Source organism: Hippocampus guttulatus, chromosome 16 (genome assembly GCF_054856545.1).
Source record: "Hippocampus guttulatus isolate MCC_2025c chromosome 16, RoL_Hgut_1.0, whole genome shotgun sequence".
NCBI lineage: Eukaryota > Metazoa > Chordata > Actinopteri > Syngnathiformes > Syngnathidae > Hippocampus > Hippocampus guttulatus.
In genome coordinates this window covers 2,842,330-2,858,352 of record NC_141276.1, presented here as the reverse complement: position 1 = coordinate 2,858,352, position 16,023 = coordinate 2,842,330, and the positions used below count along the sequence as shown (strand labels likewise).

The window sequence follows — 16,023 nt, the reverse complement described above, 5'->3', positions numbered from 1 at the left end:
AATGAAATTGAATAGCCTACTAAATGTGAAATTAATTTCACGAACATATATTTTCCTGAAATATTTAGATAGTTTACTAATTTTAAGACATTTTTTTACACAGATGATACTTCTTAAATATGATTTAAAATCTCAGGCACGAGCTAGAGTACCTTCACGAACCCCCAGGGGGGGACGCATACCTACATATAAAAAACAGCACGAGTAGCTCGAATCGGGTATTTCACGTAGTGAAATTGGACTGTTTATATTGAACGAGGAACATTTGAACGCAGCGCTCAACTAAAGGTGACGTCACCTTTTACATGACAGCCCAAACAGCATAGCCCTCCAATCTGATCAACGTCGTTATTATTAATCATTACAGATCATGTGACCTGCATTAACATCTCTTGGCATCCTAACCACAGAACCCACAAGGGGGTTGCCTCCTTCATCCAAGACCCCACTCATCTCCTGGACGGACTATTCACATCTGTACGTGGCATTCATGTGGACGGCAAAATCGGAATTGCACAGGGGTCCCTGCTGTTCATATGAAAACTACTCGGAATGCAATTGTCATTGTGTACTGAACAAGGAGGATCTCTGTGGTGGGGAACCTCTTTGGCTTATTTACAACAGCCATCTTATGGTTCATTTGTAAAATATTACCAAAAAAAAAAAAAAAATCTTACACAAAAAACTAAACATGACAATTAAAAGGACAGAACATTTCTTTCTTGGCATAAACTGTTAACGGTAACAAAATAATTTAAATGATCTTCAACAGTCTAATACTTTGAACCAAAGCCATAACATCGTGTGTTATTCATATCTTACATACATTTGTCCGCTCCAGATTCAAGAGCAGAGCATCGAAAGTTCTAATACTCAAACATTTGAAGTTGAACCTCGTCAGTGAGTGTGCATGCACAGAAGCCTGAGCTAATATGACCAAAAGAAGGCACAAACAGAGAAATCCCCCAAATGATTCATTTCGTCATGGCAGTTGCTGATCGGGTGCGCTTTTACAATAGTCCCGTCTTTTAAGGTCTTTCCAGTCCGCCTCACTCTCGCAGCGTTTGACCTCGCAGAAGAACTGCCTGATGAGCGCCTTGGCTTCCGCTTTCACTGAGGGCCCACAGAGACGAACGAGTGAGAGAAAGCTAACGTGCAAAAGTATTTGAAAAGTTAAACATTCTTTCTTCGCCGCGCAAACGACTTTGCGTGTCACTCATAACTTACAAATGTCATCATCACAGTAAATATTTTTTATGGAAGAAAAACTTTAAGAGCAACAATCTTACCTTGACACTTTCGAACAGCCCCCTCCTCCGCGATAAGGTGGGACAAATAGCGAGCGAAGGACTTGAACAGGTCCTACCGACCCAAAAAATAAAAATAAAATAAGAACATGATCGAGCTTGCCTCTGGGATTTGGAAACTATCTTGGGATCTGCTCATCTCGCACCTTGCTGGCAAACTTCCCCTGAGTGTAAAAAGGGTCCAGGTAGCGCACCACCACGTTAGCCGCCTCTTTCAGTGTCACGGCTGTCGTCGACTCCTTCCTCGTGTGCGCGACACTCGGCCGTACGGCGGGGTCGAAAGCGACTTTGCTGGCGCTCTTGCCCGCCAGGCGTCCTCGCTTTGCCGCAGGAGGCTGCTCTCGTACGGCTTCCTGAGCGCACGCCTGATTCGAAAAGTGTCGATAGTCAGGAGGGAGGGGGCATGCTAAAAATTGACGGAGACGTACCGATTGTGTCACAGCTGGATTGTGGTCTTCTGTTGTGTTGTGTCTGAGTGAAAAATGAAACGGCTGCAATTAATACAAGGGAAGACGCGTGCTAATGATTTTTTTTTTTTAACAGTACGAGGAACTGACTTGCAGCATAAGTGTTCACCACGAGAACTTCCCAAAAATGCCAACTACTAATGCCGATGTGGTAAAAAGACACTACAAATCAAATACACGTATGCATAATTAAAAGTTAATTTGAATGAGTGAATTAAAAGTTAAATGTTCAGCCCGAGGAAATTATTTATCACATTGGAGATGACAATGACTCAATAATATACAAGTAGCACAAGAGTGTGTCTTACTCTGTGGCAGACTGTGGATTCAGTTCCGATGTTTGCTGAACCATCACTTCTACATCATCATCATCTTCATCCATCACCGTTCCCCCCAGTCTGTCCTGGGCTGGCATCGCATCCTGAAGAACTGGCTCCATAGCACCACTTTCGCCCTCCAAAGCGACAGGAGAGTGCTGCTGCTCCAGGTCCGCATCGTCATCTGAAATCACGATGCTGCTCTCCGGCGCTTGGCTTTCTTTCATTGTTTGTGACTTGACAAAATAGTGAGAAATGCAGTGGGAACTTTTGGAAGCTTCCTCCAGCTTCTGCCGCTTCTTGCTCCAGGGTCTGCCTCGCTTCGTCGGGCTGCTCGAGGGAGCGGAAGAGGAGGCCGCGGCGTTCGTTCTCACCCAGATGGGTGATGTCACAGCCAAAGGCTCTTCTGACCAATTTCTTTGTGGAGCCCATCGAATTTGTTTTTCTCGAACGGACGGGCTATCCACCATCGAGTCGCTCAGCAGATCCTTTGCAACCAGAAGGGGGTTGGACGAGCCCCTCTGGCCTGCTCCAACTCTCTTCCGCTTCATCTGGAGGGATGAGGAGCAAAAAATATAGACATAAATATGTGGAACCCCCACACATTTGCCGCTCACTCGTCAAAAACTCACCAACAGTTTGTTGCAGTCGCGATTCAACATTCGTAAGGAAACAAAAAGATTTTCCTCCTGCTTTTAGCTGAAGTTTGCTTCAACAAGAAGTGTTTTGTTTTGCTTTTAGTTCAGGCCAAAGTAAGGCAAGTTAAATGTAAGGCTTTCTAATTCTGTTTGGGAAGAACTGGCCTTCCTGACCAGTCGCTCCAGTCTCTTTCTGTCCCGGGCTGAGATGCTGCCTGACCAGCAGACAATGCCATAATGGATGGCCGAGGCCACCACCGAGTTATAGAAAGTCTTAAGGAGCGACCCCTGAACCCCAAAAGACCTCAGTTTCCTGAGTAGGAAGAGTCGGCTCTGTCCTTTCCTAATCAGGGTGTCCGTGTTTGTAGACCAGTCCAGTTTGTTGTTCAGAAGAACACCTAGGTACTTGTAGGAGGTCACCCTCTCTATGTCCATACCCTGCATGTTCATCGGTGCTGGTGAGTTGCAACAGGACAAGATGTGCATCGACTCTGAAGAGTCCCGACTAGAACCACAAGGACCACCCACAAGAGTTTTCCACAAAAACGGTGGTTGGCGCCCCCCCCCCCCATCCCCAAGACAACAAAACTTTACTTACTGTTGGAAAACAAATGTCAAAGAGGTGAACAGATGCTGAACCGCGAGTATTTGGGAATCCACTAGATTTACAGTCTTGAAAATCTACATGTGTTAACATATAAACTTTTGAAAGACAATTTTTTTGACATTCTAATGCCAATCAAGCCCTTGTTTTTACACTGACGGATTCAATGCCTGTGAAGACTTCACAGCACCCACGTCCATCTCTGCAAAGCCGAGTCTGATCAAATATTGCTCTGGCGCCATCTTGTGGCATCCACGGGCAATTCTTTGGCATGTGACGAGTCAGCTCCCCTCCCTGATGCGAGTACCGTGGGGGAGCCGAAGCAAATTATAACAACTGGTGGAAATTTGGTTCTATTTAATATGTGAGGTGCGCCAACTTACCGAGTAGACCTCAGAAGCAGATTTGAACCCATGCAGATCCTCAGAAACGGAAGTAGAGGGGGAAGCTTTGTCTTCCTCTTTTAGCTCGGTGGCGCAACCACCGAGGCGCTTCTCCTCCTCTGTGACAGCGGACGCTTTCTTCAACTCGGACACCTTGGGGACAAAAACGAGAGTCAAAATGGCAGTGGTAGATCCTGATAGAAATCTCAGCAACATCGTCAAGCGGGGGTTGGGCAGAACCTTCTTTAGTATTGCCGCTTTGTACAAGTTGGAAGACTTGCTTCTCTTGAACACCTCAAGTTCAATATCCACGGCTAAGGACAGTGGATCGCTGCAGTGAGAAGATGCAGAATACGCTAATTATACAAGCGTGCTTTATAAAAAAACATTTTGGGTGCACAGGGTTGATAATTGTTCGGATATTCTCCCCTCAGAATGGGAAATTTGGGGGTAATTGATTGCCAAACATTTCTTACCGGCTGCCAATGTGGACTGAATAAACATTTCCAAACAGCTGTATCCCTTTAATTAGGGCTCACCTGTCCGCGACTACACGAGCCCCCAACAGAAACAAGTCGTAGGAGGCCGGTTCCTAACCTCACCCACGTCGGAATCGAACCAACACTCTCCAGACATTGTTCGTGTGCGTCTGCATATTTACCAAAATGACTCGTCTGCCCCCTGGTGGCCATACAGTGCCTCTTGCAAGAGTGTCAGGCAGTGCTCTCTGGACTGAAACACAATTGACATCCTTGAAGGCCGTCCACATACACGAGATCCCTTTCACACTTACGCTGTCTCTTTTCACAACTTCCAACACGTGAGTCACTGAATTCCTGGAACTGTGCTAATTAATGCCATCGCTATGAGGAATGTGTTTGTGCCGTGTACCTTCACTGGGAGTTTGGGGATCCGCTGACTGCTCGCTTCTTTCAGTGGGCAGTCAGCATCTACAGCGGGATTGCCAGAAGGGAACAATTGAGCCTGAAGATTACTCTCAACAACAATAATAATAATAATTAAAAAACAATAATAATAATGATAAGTGGCTCGGATAGCACATGGATAGATATTATAATAATAATAAAGTATGATTATTAATAGTTATTCAAGTTTTACCTGGAGGAATAAAGTCATCTCTCTCACTGTCAAGTCCCTAAAAATAAAAAATAAGACGAGTGCACATACCGTAATTAAATACAAAGCGGACCGATTCACATATGCACTGCCAAATCGATGCATTTTAGGTGATGATCCAAAAGAAAAACCCATTCTAAAATGTTACTATTCCGCCTGTCTGTCATTCCGCATTGTATATTATAAGATGGAGATGAAAACAAACCATCGCTCAGAGAACATCAAATTGGTTGGGGTCGCGGCTTCCCCGACTAGAAATTGAAATACACTCGAAGAGACTTCAAAATCGATTTACATTAGCGCTCTCAGCATAAGTGTAATTTCTTCGTACATATAAAGGGGGGTGGGGGGGGGGGGGGAAGACTCATCTGCTTGACTGTAATTTGCCTTGACGTCCAAACTGATCTTGTGTTCATTTGTACTCGTCAGCATTAATGGAGAGCAAACGCTGTCTTGATGATACCAGTTTGTAAATAAAGTGAAGCAAGCGGCTGGAAATGTCTGGCAGGCCCGTCGAGCTGAGGAGCAGCTACGGCGTTGTCCGGGAACACGTCTAGTGGCTGAGGATTATTTTATTTTATCTTTGTATACCACAGCTGGCCTTACTTAAGGGAGCCCACGATGCCAACAGCTGCTGAACACATGTTGAGAGGCAAAACACATACACTGCGCCCACAGATAAGTTTGCATGTGCATGCCGGTAAATTACCTTCCTTAAGCTCATCTGCTTCTTGAAGAGATCCGAGAATTCCTTTTTCCTATTGGCTTCGTCGTCACTAATGTTTTCCCCTATTGCCTCAAACCTACGAGGTGCAAAGTGTCACCAAACCGTATCGCGTGAAGGCGGCAAATCCATGTCAAAAATGTGAACTTGCCTCTCAAAGCCGTAGCCCTTCTTTCCCCCTCCGTAAAGCTCCGCATCAAAACCAAACGGCTCTTTGCTGTGAGCGGCGATGCTGGTGTTGCAAACGGCCTCCAGTTGGGCCCGCACGCCTTTCGGGTTGGAACAATAGTCGCAAGCACCTGAGCAGTTCGGCGGCTGGTCCCCGAAAAACTTGGAAATGGTGGCGTGGCGGCAACTAAAGGGATGACAGGCGACATAGTGGCAGGTTCACATTGCCTCGATTTGAATCTCAGAACGCGTCTACAAGTTATTTGGAATGTAGTTTTGCTCCGATGGCTTTTGTGCATGGGTTGTACAGACGTGACTATTGATTCCCTTTCAAACTCAAACGCACAGCAGTTCACCACCATAGTGGGGATGGCGACGATGGGATATCATGGCGAGGAAGCGGCAAATAATTCATCACTGACTGAATCAATGTACAGAAAACTAATTCTACACGGTATAGAACAGTGCCGTGTGTTGAGATCTGTAAATCTGAAACAGAAACGAGCCTTAAGTGATTCAGTATGTTGCTATTAACCACATTTTTTTTTCTTTTTCTTTAAATGCTGCCTTTGTTTACATCCCATTCCACTCGACATTCCATCGCGAACGTGGGAGGGACAATTTCCCCGTCTACCAGAGCGATTGACAACAGGGAGTTGAGCTCTGCCTCCAGACTGCTTCGGAGTGTCGTTGCGCTATCTAGTGGGGAAGTTAGCGACAGCTTCAACCGGTAAAAAATGTTGAAAAATGAAGGCGGCTGTGCTGACAGTTCCAGTACGTATCTGAGACAAGCAGTTACTGTTCTACTTCATGTTTTCCACCGACATTCCTATACTGTTAAATAAGGGGAAAGCAAGCCTCAGTGAGAGCCCGTATTACGCAACAGTCTGTCTTCACACAAGCGAGCACACACACACACACACACTCACACACACTGGCGCGTGCGCACGCACGTAAACAAAGGCGGTGCTGGGGGCCACGTTAACAACATGCAGACTACCTTGCAGGAAAGGGGGACGCTGCTGACGCAGCCATGAGAAGACAGAGAGAAAGTGTTTCCACAAAAGAGGTGGGGAAAGAGGGAAGCACACAAAAAAAAAGACTCTTTGCGACTCCCGTCTTGGACTGGAAAAACAGCTTCGGAAGAAAACAAACTGCGGTAAGTAATGTTACACTCACGAAGAGCTCCACCTAAAAAGCCAAAGTGGACCAAAAGCAGCATGTTGGTTTCATGCTATGTGTATTTTTTTTCTTGCAGATTATTATCTGTTCCTGAAGAATTACAGCGTATCTCCTAATCTCGGTATGGGGGCTAATCTGAACTCTGGATAATGAACTGCTCGTTCCGGCAACAAAAACAACACACATTCCAGGTAAGACCGTCGGGGGAAAATGCCATGCTGTCAACCGGTCTGCTCGACACCGACTTGTCAATGCTAAGAGTCAGTCGGGATTTGCGTGCCGTGCGCGTCGAAATAAAGACAAGCGCAGGTGAGTCGTTTTGGCATTTGTGCCAAACTGCAAATACTAAAAAGTGGCCTTCACACCCGTGGACAAAATTCCGGGTACCCCTCTGTTCATGAAAGAAATAAGAATAAAAGGAAAGGGAAAAAAAGATCTCGAAATAATACATGAAAAATGTGACGAGAATTAACAAAGTAAAATCCGACATTGCTTTTGAATTGTGATTCAACAGATGAAAAAGTAAATAAACTGATGAAACAGGCCTGGCCGAAAATAGGCGCTATCCCTAAAGGTCGCGCTCATTGACTTGCCGAATGATGAAAAGGACTCTGTGGCCAAAGCCAAACTGTTGCCAAGGTCTTTCCAATCTGGACCTGGATATGATGCCATCACATTCAGTACATTAGCACTTCATGGTGTCAACATGAACTACATTTGAACACTTTCTGTTTTTATGAGTGCCAATTATAAGATTGCATTTCCCCCTAGTGGCGACACTGTAATGTTGATGTGGTACCTGAATATGGCTGCTGTTGACATTTGGTACCACGGCAGGCCTCACTATGACGGGAGGCCTTCGGTATATTGACCCTGCAAAAGACCCCTGACAATGTCAGAAGGGTCTCCAAGCAAACTATTTTTGAGCGTTCCGACAATGTACGCTTCGCTTTTTGTTGCCTCATTAGGATGGAACCCAAAGACCAAGCGGTGAATCTCCTCGGTAAAATTTGGGCCAAGCTACAGAGTTTGCCCAGTGCCAACCCAGTCGAGTTGGGGGGTTTCTTCATCCTCTTAACATTCATCTGTGAGTGTCCGCTCTCTGGTGTGAATAAGGATCTGGATTCTGGTCAAACTGAATGCTTATTTGCTCTCCTGCAGTGGTGGTTGTTGCCATGGCCGTCCTGATCTGCGCGACATACTGTTGTTGCTGCTGCTGCCGTTGCCGCAGGGACAAAAAGGAGGGGGCGAACATTTGAAGGCATCTCAACTACACCCATTTTAAACACCAGTTCTCATCATTAAGTTCATTTAAAGCACGCAAACTTCAAAACATGTTTGCACCAAGGGCGCCAAGTCTCACAGAGGCAACCTGTGATGGGACTCATGCAAATGAGGTCAGAAGAAGAGGCCCCGCCCTCAAAAGCAACTGACATGAACAACGATGCCCTGACTCACTACTCAACACACCTTTTGAAGCTGACTATCAAGACAATCGACATTCCTTGAATCAGCCGGGCGCACCGAGCTCCTGGCTAAAGGATGGGACACAACCAAACCATAATTAAACATGTCACCCCATAAACTGAAGTTGGGTTAAGAAAACATGACGATTTAGGTCAACATGCTTTTTTCAAATCTAGTTCAGAACAAATTCAAATAGTTTTCACTGCCTGCTTTAACTTCATTCGGAAGGAATGTGTTTGATTGTAACGAGCTGCTGTTGGCTGTTGGACAGCGTCCGAAAACCAGTTTTGCTTCTTAACTGGTCAAGTCTGCCCCCTGCTGTCCAGAAAAGAAAATCAACCCGGTTCGTTTCCAACTAATCCTTCCTTATGAAACACTAAAAATGTTGTAGTCAATGTACAAAGCAAAGTGGTAGCTATTTGCCAAAGACATTTGCTTGATTATCCTGCTACAAGCCAATAAGCATGTGTGTGACATCATCACTTACCTTTCCTGCTCACAAAAACGCACCATGGCTTCAAAGTCTGTAATGGCTGTTTTGTCCGATTCCTTTGCAGAGTTTCGTTTTTCCTGCAGTCAAAAATCACACCTTTTAAATGATCGTGAGATTATGGTGAAATCATGTAAAGCGCTGGGGGTTTTTTTTTTCTTTCTTACTGCTATAGTTGTTGCTGCCATACTGACCCTTTTTCGTGCAACCTCCTTATTGATGAGGAATATAATTTGCTCTTTGTCTCTCCGGGAGTAGTAAATGCGACATAGGGACGGCAATCCATCTCTTCCTGCTCGCCCGGATTCTTGGTAGTAGCTGGCTATGGATTTTGCAAGGTTCCAATGGGCAACAAACCTGTGGTCATAAAAGAAAGCCCCCTGTAGCTATACAGTGATTTAAACAAGATGGATGGGAGGAAAAAAAACACGTTTTACCTTACATTAGCCTTGTCTACACCCATACCAAAACTGATAGTGGCTGCAATAACGGTCACTTTTCCCTGCATCCAGTCACTCTGTGCCTCTGTGCGATCTCCTGTCTTCAGACCTGAACATAAACAAAAATAATAATTACTACTCCTAACCACTTGATTCCCAGTCTCTCCATACCTCCTACAGTAGAAGAAGACTTACCAGCATGATAAGGCTTTGCCAGGACACCGAGTTTAGTAAGATGATGGGCTACGGTTTCACAACCTTCTCTGGTCCGACAGTATACAATTCCACAACCCTGTCCGAGAACATCATAGAAGTCAGGATTCTGCAGGACCAAATACCTTACTTTCTAAAATACTGTAGGTATCAACCGGTTCTATGCGTGTCATGATGCATTATAAACTACCGACCTGTTCATTAGAGCCACCACCGAGAGCCAGTGCCTTCCGAATGAAAGCATGGAGGTGAACAAAGGGGTTTGGAAGAAGCTCGCTGAAGATGACATCATAATGCAAATTACTTCGAAAAACCGGCGTAGTGAAAGAAAGCGGCAGACGCAGCTTCAGGGACTGAGCAATGTCCTCTTGGACCTTTTTAGGCGCTGTTGCTGTGAGTGCTACACAGGGAACCCCAGGCAGGCGAGCACGCAATTCACCCAGTTTGAGGTAGTCTGGTCTGAAATCATGACCCCACTGGGAGACACAGTGAGCCTCATCCACTGCCAGATAGGACAGCAGGCCCCGGGAGCATAAGTCAGTCAAGTAAGGCTGGAATGATGGCGAAGCTACCATCTCCGGTGTGATGTAGAGTAGCTTGAGCTTTGGGCTCGCACTCTGCAAATCTGTAAGAATCACACGGCGCTCGCCTACTGCGAGCTTGGAGTTGATGGAGCAAGCAGGGATGTTCAGGGATCTCAAGTGATCCACTTGGTCCTGGAAGAAAAAAACATAGAAACAGTGGTGAGCGGCAAATAATTATAGCAGATTTAAAAGTGGGTTATGAAACTCAACGGACCTGAATAAGAGCAATTAGCGGGGAAATAACCAGAGTGATTCCTGCAGCCATAACAGCAGGCAGTTGATAGCACAGGGACTTTCCTGCCCCAGTGGGCATGCACACAAACACATCCCTGCCACCTGCAGAAAGACACACCTTTAACCTTTCTAAAACAACCCGTCAGCAAGATTTCATATCGATCGTCACAGCTAACGATAAGGAACAGTGTATGTTCCTTTTTTGTTGTGCCTGGGCTAAATTCGGGCAATCAGAGATTAATGCGCGGGAGCAAATCCGTCAATGCACTTGATTATTGATTTACCTTGGATAACTGCTTTGACGATATTTTCCTGCACTTTAGATCTAAAGTCCTCGAACCCAAAATGGGTATTTAAAGCTTGTTTTAAAGTTAGTGTTGTTACTCGCGCCTCCATTAGCAGAACTCAGTGGTGGCGTCGCTCATTGATGACATCATCACCAACACTGTAAATAATCCTCGTTTAACTTTGTTTCGAATTGGTAAAAGATTTTTATTGAATCCTCCTGGCAGTTAAATAATTTATTGGAAGACTTAGTAATGAAAAAAACTGTTTTTGACAACAAAAAAGAATATCCGATGATTACAACGTAAATGCGTTTTTTTTTAATACTGCAGCCTACTGAATTTCTAAAAATAATTTTCATGTAAAACACTCGCTGAGTCGCTGCTGTTTTATACTAAATTATAGACCTCTTCAAAAGTTAAGTCATTTGAAATGACAACTTATACCATCCTTAGCATTTTATTCAGTTTAATACGGTGTAACTGCAAATAGATTGTCACTTAATTCGTGCTCAGAAATGTAGATATATTTTTTAGACTTCCAAAGTGGTTGTTTACTGTGGAAAAAAAATCATATTCAACTCGGCACCCTTGGTCAGTGTTAAGTAGGAAGGGTACATGATGAATTTATTTTGCTAAATAATGGATCCAAGTTTGTCAGTAATGTGTTGCCCACTGCCAAACAGTGTGATGGTCAGTTTCTCAATATTTATATTTGTATATTTTGCTATTATTTTGTATATATTTTATCTGCATTTATTTTACATTTGTCAATAGGCATTCCACCGCAAACGATGATGATCCTTATAATTACTAAACTGTTAATGTGACACCTGTTAAATTAAACAAGAGACAGCAAGTACCATCATTAATTTGCTTTATTCAGTATATGATTACTCTTACAGTACACGACAATGTATATTCTACAGTTCTCCTTCCAAACACCAAATATGTGAGCACAGTTTTCAATTTGACTGTAGGAACGAGGAAAGTAGCAGCAGCATAGAGAGTGGTCACACCTTGAAGCTATTTGAAAGCACAACAATGGGCTCTGACAGCAGGATCTTTGATTCCTCCCAGTGATTAGTATATTTGCATAACCTTGAAACCTTTAAATTCCTTAATAGGATATCTACTGGATATATTGAAGGAAAGGTTGACAAGGTATGAAATCAACCCCACAGGCAGGATGTGGCGCAGAGACATTGGGTTTTGGCTTCAGGAGTCCTGATCACCAGATCATCAATGATCTCCACTGTGCCAAACAGTGGGAAGAGCTTCTCTAGGAAGCGCTCATTGTAAGTGTAGATGTGGACACGTCTGTCCGCGTCATAGAAGGACAGCTGGCCACCATCGTAGTCGAGGTAAACACCCACCTTTCGAGGGATGAGGCCTGGCGGCAGGGCAGTGAAGGGCACAGTGAGTGCCTTAAGATCAGTGCCCCTTTCCAGACGCAGGGTGAAGTAACCCGTGTCAGTGTTGAGGGACTTGAAACCTTTCCTCAGAGCGGACTCCTTGGCCACGCCCAGCCGCCAGTCTCGCTCACCCACCTCCGCCTCCCAGTAGTGGCGGCCCGATTCATAGCCTACCATTCCAACAGCGCACCACCAGCCATCGAAGCGCTGGTGGTAATTGGGGATATCTTTCCTCTCAAAGCCACAACGCATCCTCTTCTCATCACCCGAGATGAGAAGATCAGGATTGGCTGTATCTTGATTCAGAGTCACTTCCACTGACACAGAACATACAATTCTTGAATTAACAACAAGATAGGCTAGGTGAGGTTGATAATAATATGAACGCTGATAGGACTGACACTGTACCTGCAGCATCTGTGATCCATTCCCACACTGGCCAAAAAAAAGCACATTTTACTCCAATGAAGTGGTGCTTGAGTATGTTTAAACACTAGAAACAGTTAGGTAAGTGTACACCTGAGGTGGTTGTCTAACGATCAACAGATCACTGACCTGGTTGAGGAATGTAGGGTATAGCACCTGAAAAAAAATGCAGAAAATCAAAAGATGGGAAGATAATCATAAAACAAACCAAAACAATTTGATACATACATAAAAAATAAACTCATCTAACATTTTGCTCTTACCAATCTTTGTTTTCTGCTTCCACATCAACCATTGCTGCGGGATTGTATCCTGCGGCTACAAAAACGAAAGCTCAGTCTTTGCTATGATACGTATCAATTGAAATATGTACCGACCTTATCTGAATCCTGCAGCATCACAGTCCACAAAACCAGCTCCATGGCACACAGAAGGTTTGGCACACGGCCCCAGCGCCAAGCTGAACTCAAGTCCTCCAGGATGTTTGACACAGTTTCCCCCAGCCAAACGCTTTGCTACATCACAATGAATTATAATACTTTTTGAAGCGCGGGTCAAATTAACTCGCTATGGAAATTTGGGGAGGAACAAAATCAGTTCAAGCTCCTTGCCTCAGGCTGAGCTTTTAGGTCTTTCATCCATTTGAGGAGGTCTAACTTAGCCTTCTGCATGTCCTGCTGGTTCGTCAGATCACACTTTTCGTCACCATAAGTTTCTGGCCAGCCATCGGTCTGCATGGGCCGCTTCTGCGGACAAAAAGTCACGCCACATGTGTTACTGTGTGTAGATGTGGTGTAAAACCCCGAACCACTCCTGATGGATTGCGTCTCATGTTTCCGTAAAAGGACCATTTACTCGGAATAAGTACCTTTCTCCCTAACATGGATGCCCATTCGAGAATGAAGACCCAGCAGAGAGGGGTTGGCCAAGTCTCATCCTTGTTCCAGACGTGCTCCAGGATTGATGCACTCTTCAGTGGACACAGAGAAGCAAATCAGTGGTGGTTTTGGTGGAGAAAAAAAAATAAATCACACAATCCGCTAAGGTTAGTTTTGCAATAAATACTGTGCTTTGACTCTCATTTCATATATGATTTCATGAATTCATTTCTGGTAATTCATCATAATCTCCTTTGGTCACGCAAGTCCTGGAAAACATTACATTTACCATCGTCAATACTACCATGTGTCACAGTTTTTACAAGAGCACACAATGGTAAAGCTGTAGTTTGCAGAGGCGCTAAGAGTCTACCAGCTTCACCCAAAAAATATGTATTCCTCCCTGCATTGAAATAAATGCGCTTCCATGACCACAGAGGAGGAAATTTGGTAAGCAACCAGACAAAGTAGGACAGATCGCAGAGGCATTTGTGCTCTCTTTTGGTGGATCATCATAATTAGAAGATACTGATGCATAGGTGAGTTGACAGGGCACATTACTACATCTGAAGAGACACAACTACACGAGTTGATTTGTTTTGACACCTCTGCAATATGCTGTCACAAGTTGACTATCATGACATAACCAGTGTAGAAAGTGTCAATTACACCTGGCACACTCGGCCAAGATCTCGAGCCAGTTCCACAATAAGTAGCTGCTCTTCATCCAAGTAATCTGGCGTCTTCTTTTTCTTGGATTTGATGCTCGATGTCTGAAAGGCAAATCGAGGACATTTGTCTGTAACAGATTTGGGGTTGGAAAGTTGACATAGAAAGAGCTTTGAGCACTTTAAGAGTGCTGACGAAGTGACGACCTTACAGTTTTTGTGCTCCATTTGTAAAGATCCCATTGGGCAAACTAGAATAAATTAATTTTTTCAAAGGCTTAGGTTATACCCCCCAAGCTCCGCATAACACCGGGGTATTTTGAGAGCTACTGTTTGTTTGTTTTTTCTCCAGGTGTAAATTAATTGATTTAATGAACGAAAAAGCAAGTTAAGCAATCTTCAGGTGCCATTAAAAGCTAGTTTTGGCGACTGTAGTGTAATTGCTGCCTTCATTTCAAGTCAGACTGGTAAGGAGGTATCAAAGACACCAATTGTCTCTGTTTACCTGTCATCGGAGAAAACCCATCCCCATCACATTTTGCGCCACGTTTCACCTCCGCACTAATTGCAGAAATGCAATAACTTTCTTGCTAGCTTCTCAGCTTCTCTTGCTCTCACTCTCTCTGTTTTTTGAGTCAATTGCATGCAGCACCACACCACAACACTAATTAGAAATCCAAAATTGTCACTTTCTGGAATGCAGTCATGATAATGATTGGGAGAAATATTTTGGTAATGGTGTGTGTGTGTGTGTGTGTGTGTGTGTGTGTGTGTGTGTGTGTATGTGTGTGTGAATACTTAAAAATACTACTGTATTCGATCAACTGACTCATTCATCAAGGTGACCCGTGGGCCAAAAGCAAATTCAGTTTACACATTAAACACTGGCGCACTGGGTTACCTTTATTTTGACTGTCATGGTTTTGATGGGTTCAGCAATGAAATGAAAACATTGAAACATCTTGTCTGCCTGTGGTGGGAGTCCTTCCCGATGAATGTCACAAAGGGTAAGATTCGTAACGTGACAATCCTGAAAGAAAATGCAAAATTATATATATTTCCCATATACTTTTTCGGGAAATCTTTCAAAAATGTTCAGATCAAAAACAAGTAAAATGTTTATTGCAGCTTTCCTCTCCGTGCCCGAGCGACCAAGATTACGACGTCTACGCACCTGACTGGCGACTGCACCAAATGCGCAATATAGCACCGTGCCTCCAATTATGCACGTTACCTTCATTAAAAGGGCTCGTACATCGAACATTTTTGATGCAGTTTTAGTCGTGAAACACACATTACCTACCTTTCTTGTCGCACGCCACAGGAAGCAACTCAGTTCGTCCTATCCTAGCGTAAAAGATGAGGAGTTGCACTGCGTGCTGCAGCGCCCGACCTTGTTTACGAATTACACTGACGCTCGGCTCTTCGGAGAACTTCGGCTTTTCCCGTCGTTTGCCGGCATAACTATGGGCAGACTTGGCAGCCATGTTTCTGAGGTCATGATGACGTCGCCACTGTCGGCTATGAAATAAGTAACTGTGCTAATATCGATAGCAAATAATTTGAAAATTGATATCAGCACTGGTACTGTTGTAATACAAACAAATTTCAATACATTTGCTGCAAATGTAGAGATATTTTTTTTAAAATAGGCCAAAATGAAGGTATTAATCAATCAGAAAAAAATCTCTCTCTCTCATATATATATATATATATATATATATATATATATATAGGGTTATGGTTATATATATATATATATATATAGAGAGAGAGAGAGAGAGAGAGAGAAATGAGAATATCTCAAAATCCTGATGTGCAAGAAAAAAAATGTTGACATTTTTTAAATAATGGTCAAAAATACATCGGCTGTTGACCAGTACAATTTGATTCCCATTTGTCTTGTGTTTTTTGTTCTGAATGAATTAAATAATGTAAACATCTGGGCTGCCCCCCCCAAATTATTTTATGAGCGGTTGAAGGTTGTGTCCCCTCAA

At 43.9% G+C, this 16,023-nt stretch overlaps 2 protein-coding genes and 1 long non-coding RNA gene across 4 annotated transcripts; 1 reads left to right on the top strand and 2 right to left on the bottom strand.

Moving 5' to 3' along the window:
* Positions 1–214: 214 nt before the first annotated feature.
* On the bottom strand, positions 215–10,771 carry recql5 (RecQ helicase-like 5). 2 transcript variants are annotated; one of them, XM_086133113.1, is made up of 19 exons: positions 10,640–10,771; positions 10,336–10,457; positions 9,732–10,253; positions 9,520–9,616; positions 9,322–9,433; positions 9,079–9,241; positions 8,882–8,964; positions 5,729–5,932; positions 5,563–5,656; positions 4,836–4,872; positions 4,608–4,666; positions 4,378–4,448; positions 3,957–4,047; positions 3,717–3,869; positions 2,083–2,642; positions 1,736–1,778; positions 1,454–1,672; positions 1,290–1,362; positions 215–1,113 (listed from the first exon to the last, which is right to left on the bottom strand). In XM_086133113.1, exons 1-19 carry the CDS (start codon positions 10,749–10,751, stop codon positions 983–985), a joined length of 2,946 nt encoding a protein of 981 aa, XP_085989239.1. In that variant the 5' UTR covers positions 10,752–10,771; the 3' UTR covers positions 215–982. The 2 variants fall into 2 exon arrangements, with proteins under 2 accessions (XP_085989239.1, XP_085989240.1); XM_086133114.1 differs by lacking the exon at positions 10,336–10,457 and having other exon boundaries at positions 10,640–10,755.
* On the top strand, positions 6,683–9,469 carry LOC147192481 (uncharacterized). Its single transcript, XR_015103218.1, has 4 exons — positions 6,683–6,904; positions 7,004–7,118; positions 7,896–8,014; positions 8,089–9,469. It is a non-coding gene; the product is annotated as an uncharacterized LOC147192481 (long non-coding RNA).
* A 728-nt stretch (positions 10,772–11,499) lies between the features above and the next one.
* On the bottom strand, positions 11,500–15,467 carry LOC147192479 (uncharacterized). The gene is made up of 10 exons (XM_086133880.1): positions 15,330–15,467; positions 14,928–15,056; positions 14,030–14,131; positions 13,349–13,450; positions 13,092–13,226; positions 12,858–12,995; positions 12,744–12,798; positions 12,610–12,636; positions 12,463–12,489; positions 11,500–12,371 (listed from the first exon to the last, which is right to left on the bottom strand). Exons 2-10 carry the CDS (start codon positions 14,985–14,987, stop codon positions 11,812–11,814), a joined length of 1,206 nt encoding a protein of 401 aa, XP_085990006.1. The 5' UTR covers positions 14,988–15,056; positions 15,330–15,467; the 3' UTR covers positions 11,500–11,811.
* Between the last annotated feature and the right edge of the window lie 556 nt (positions 15,468–16,023).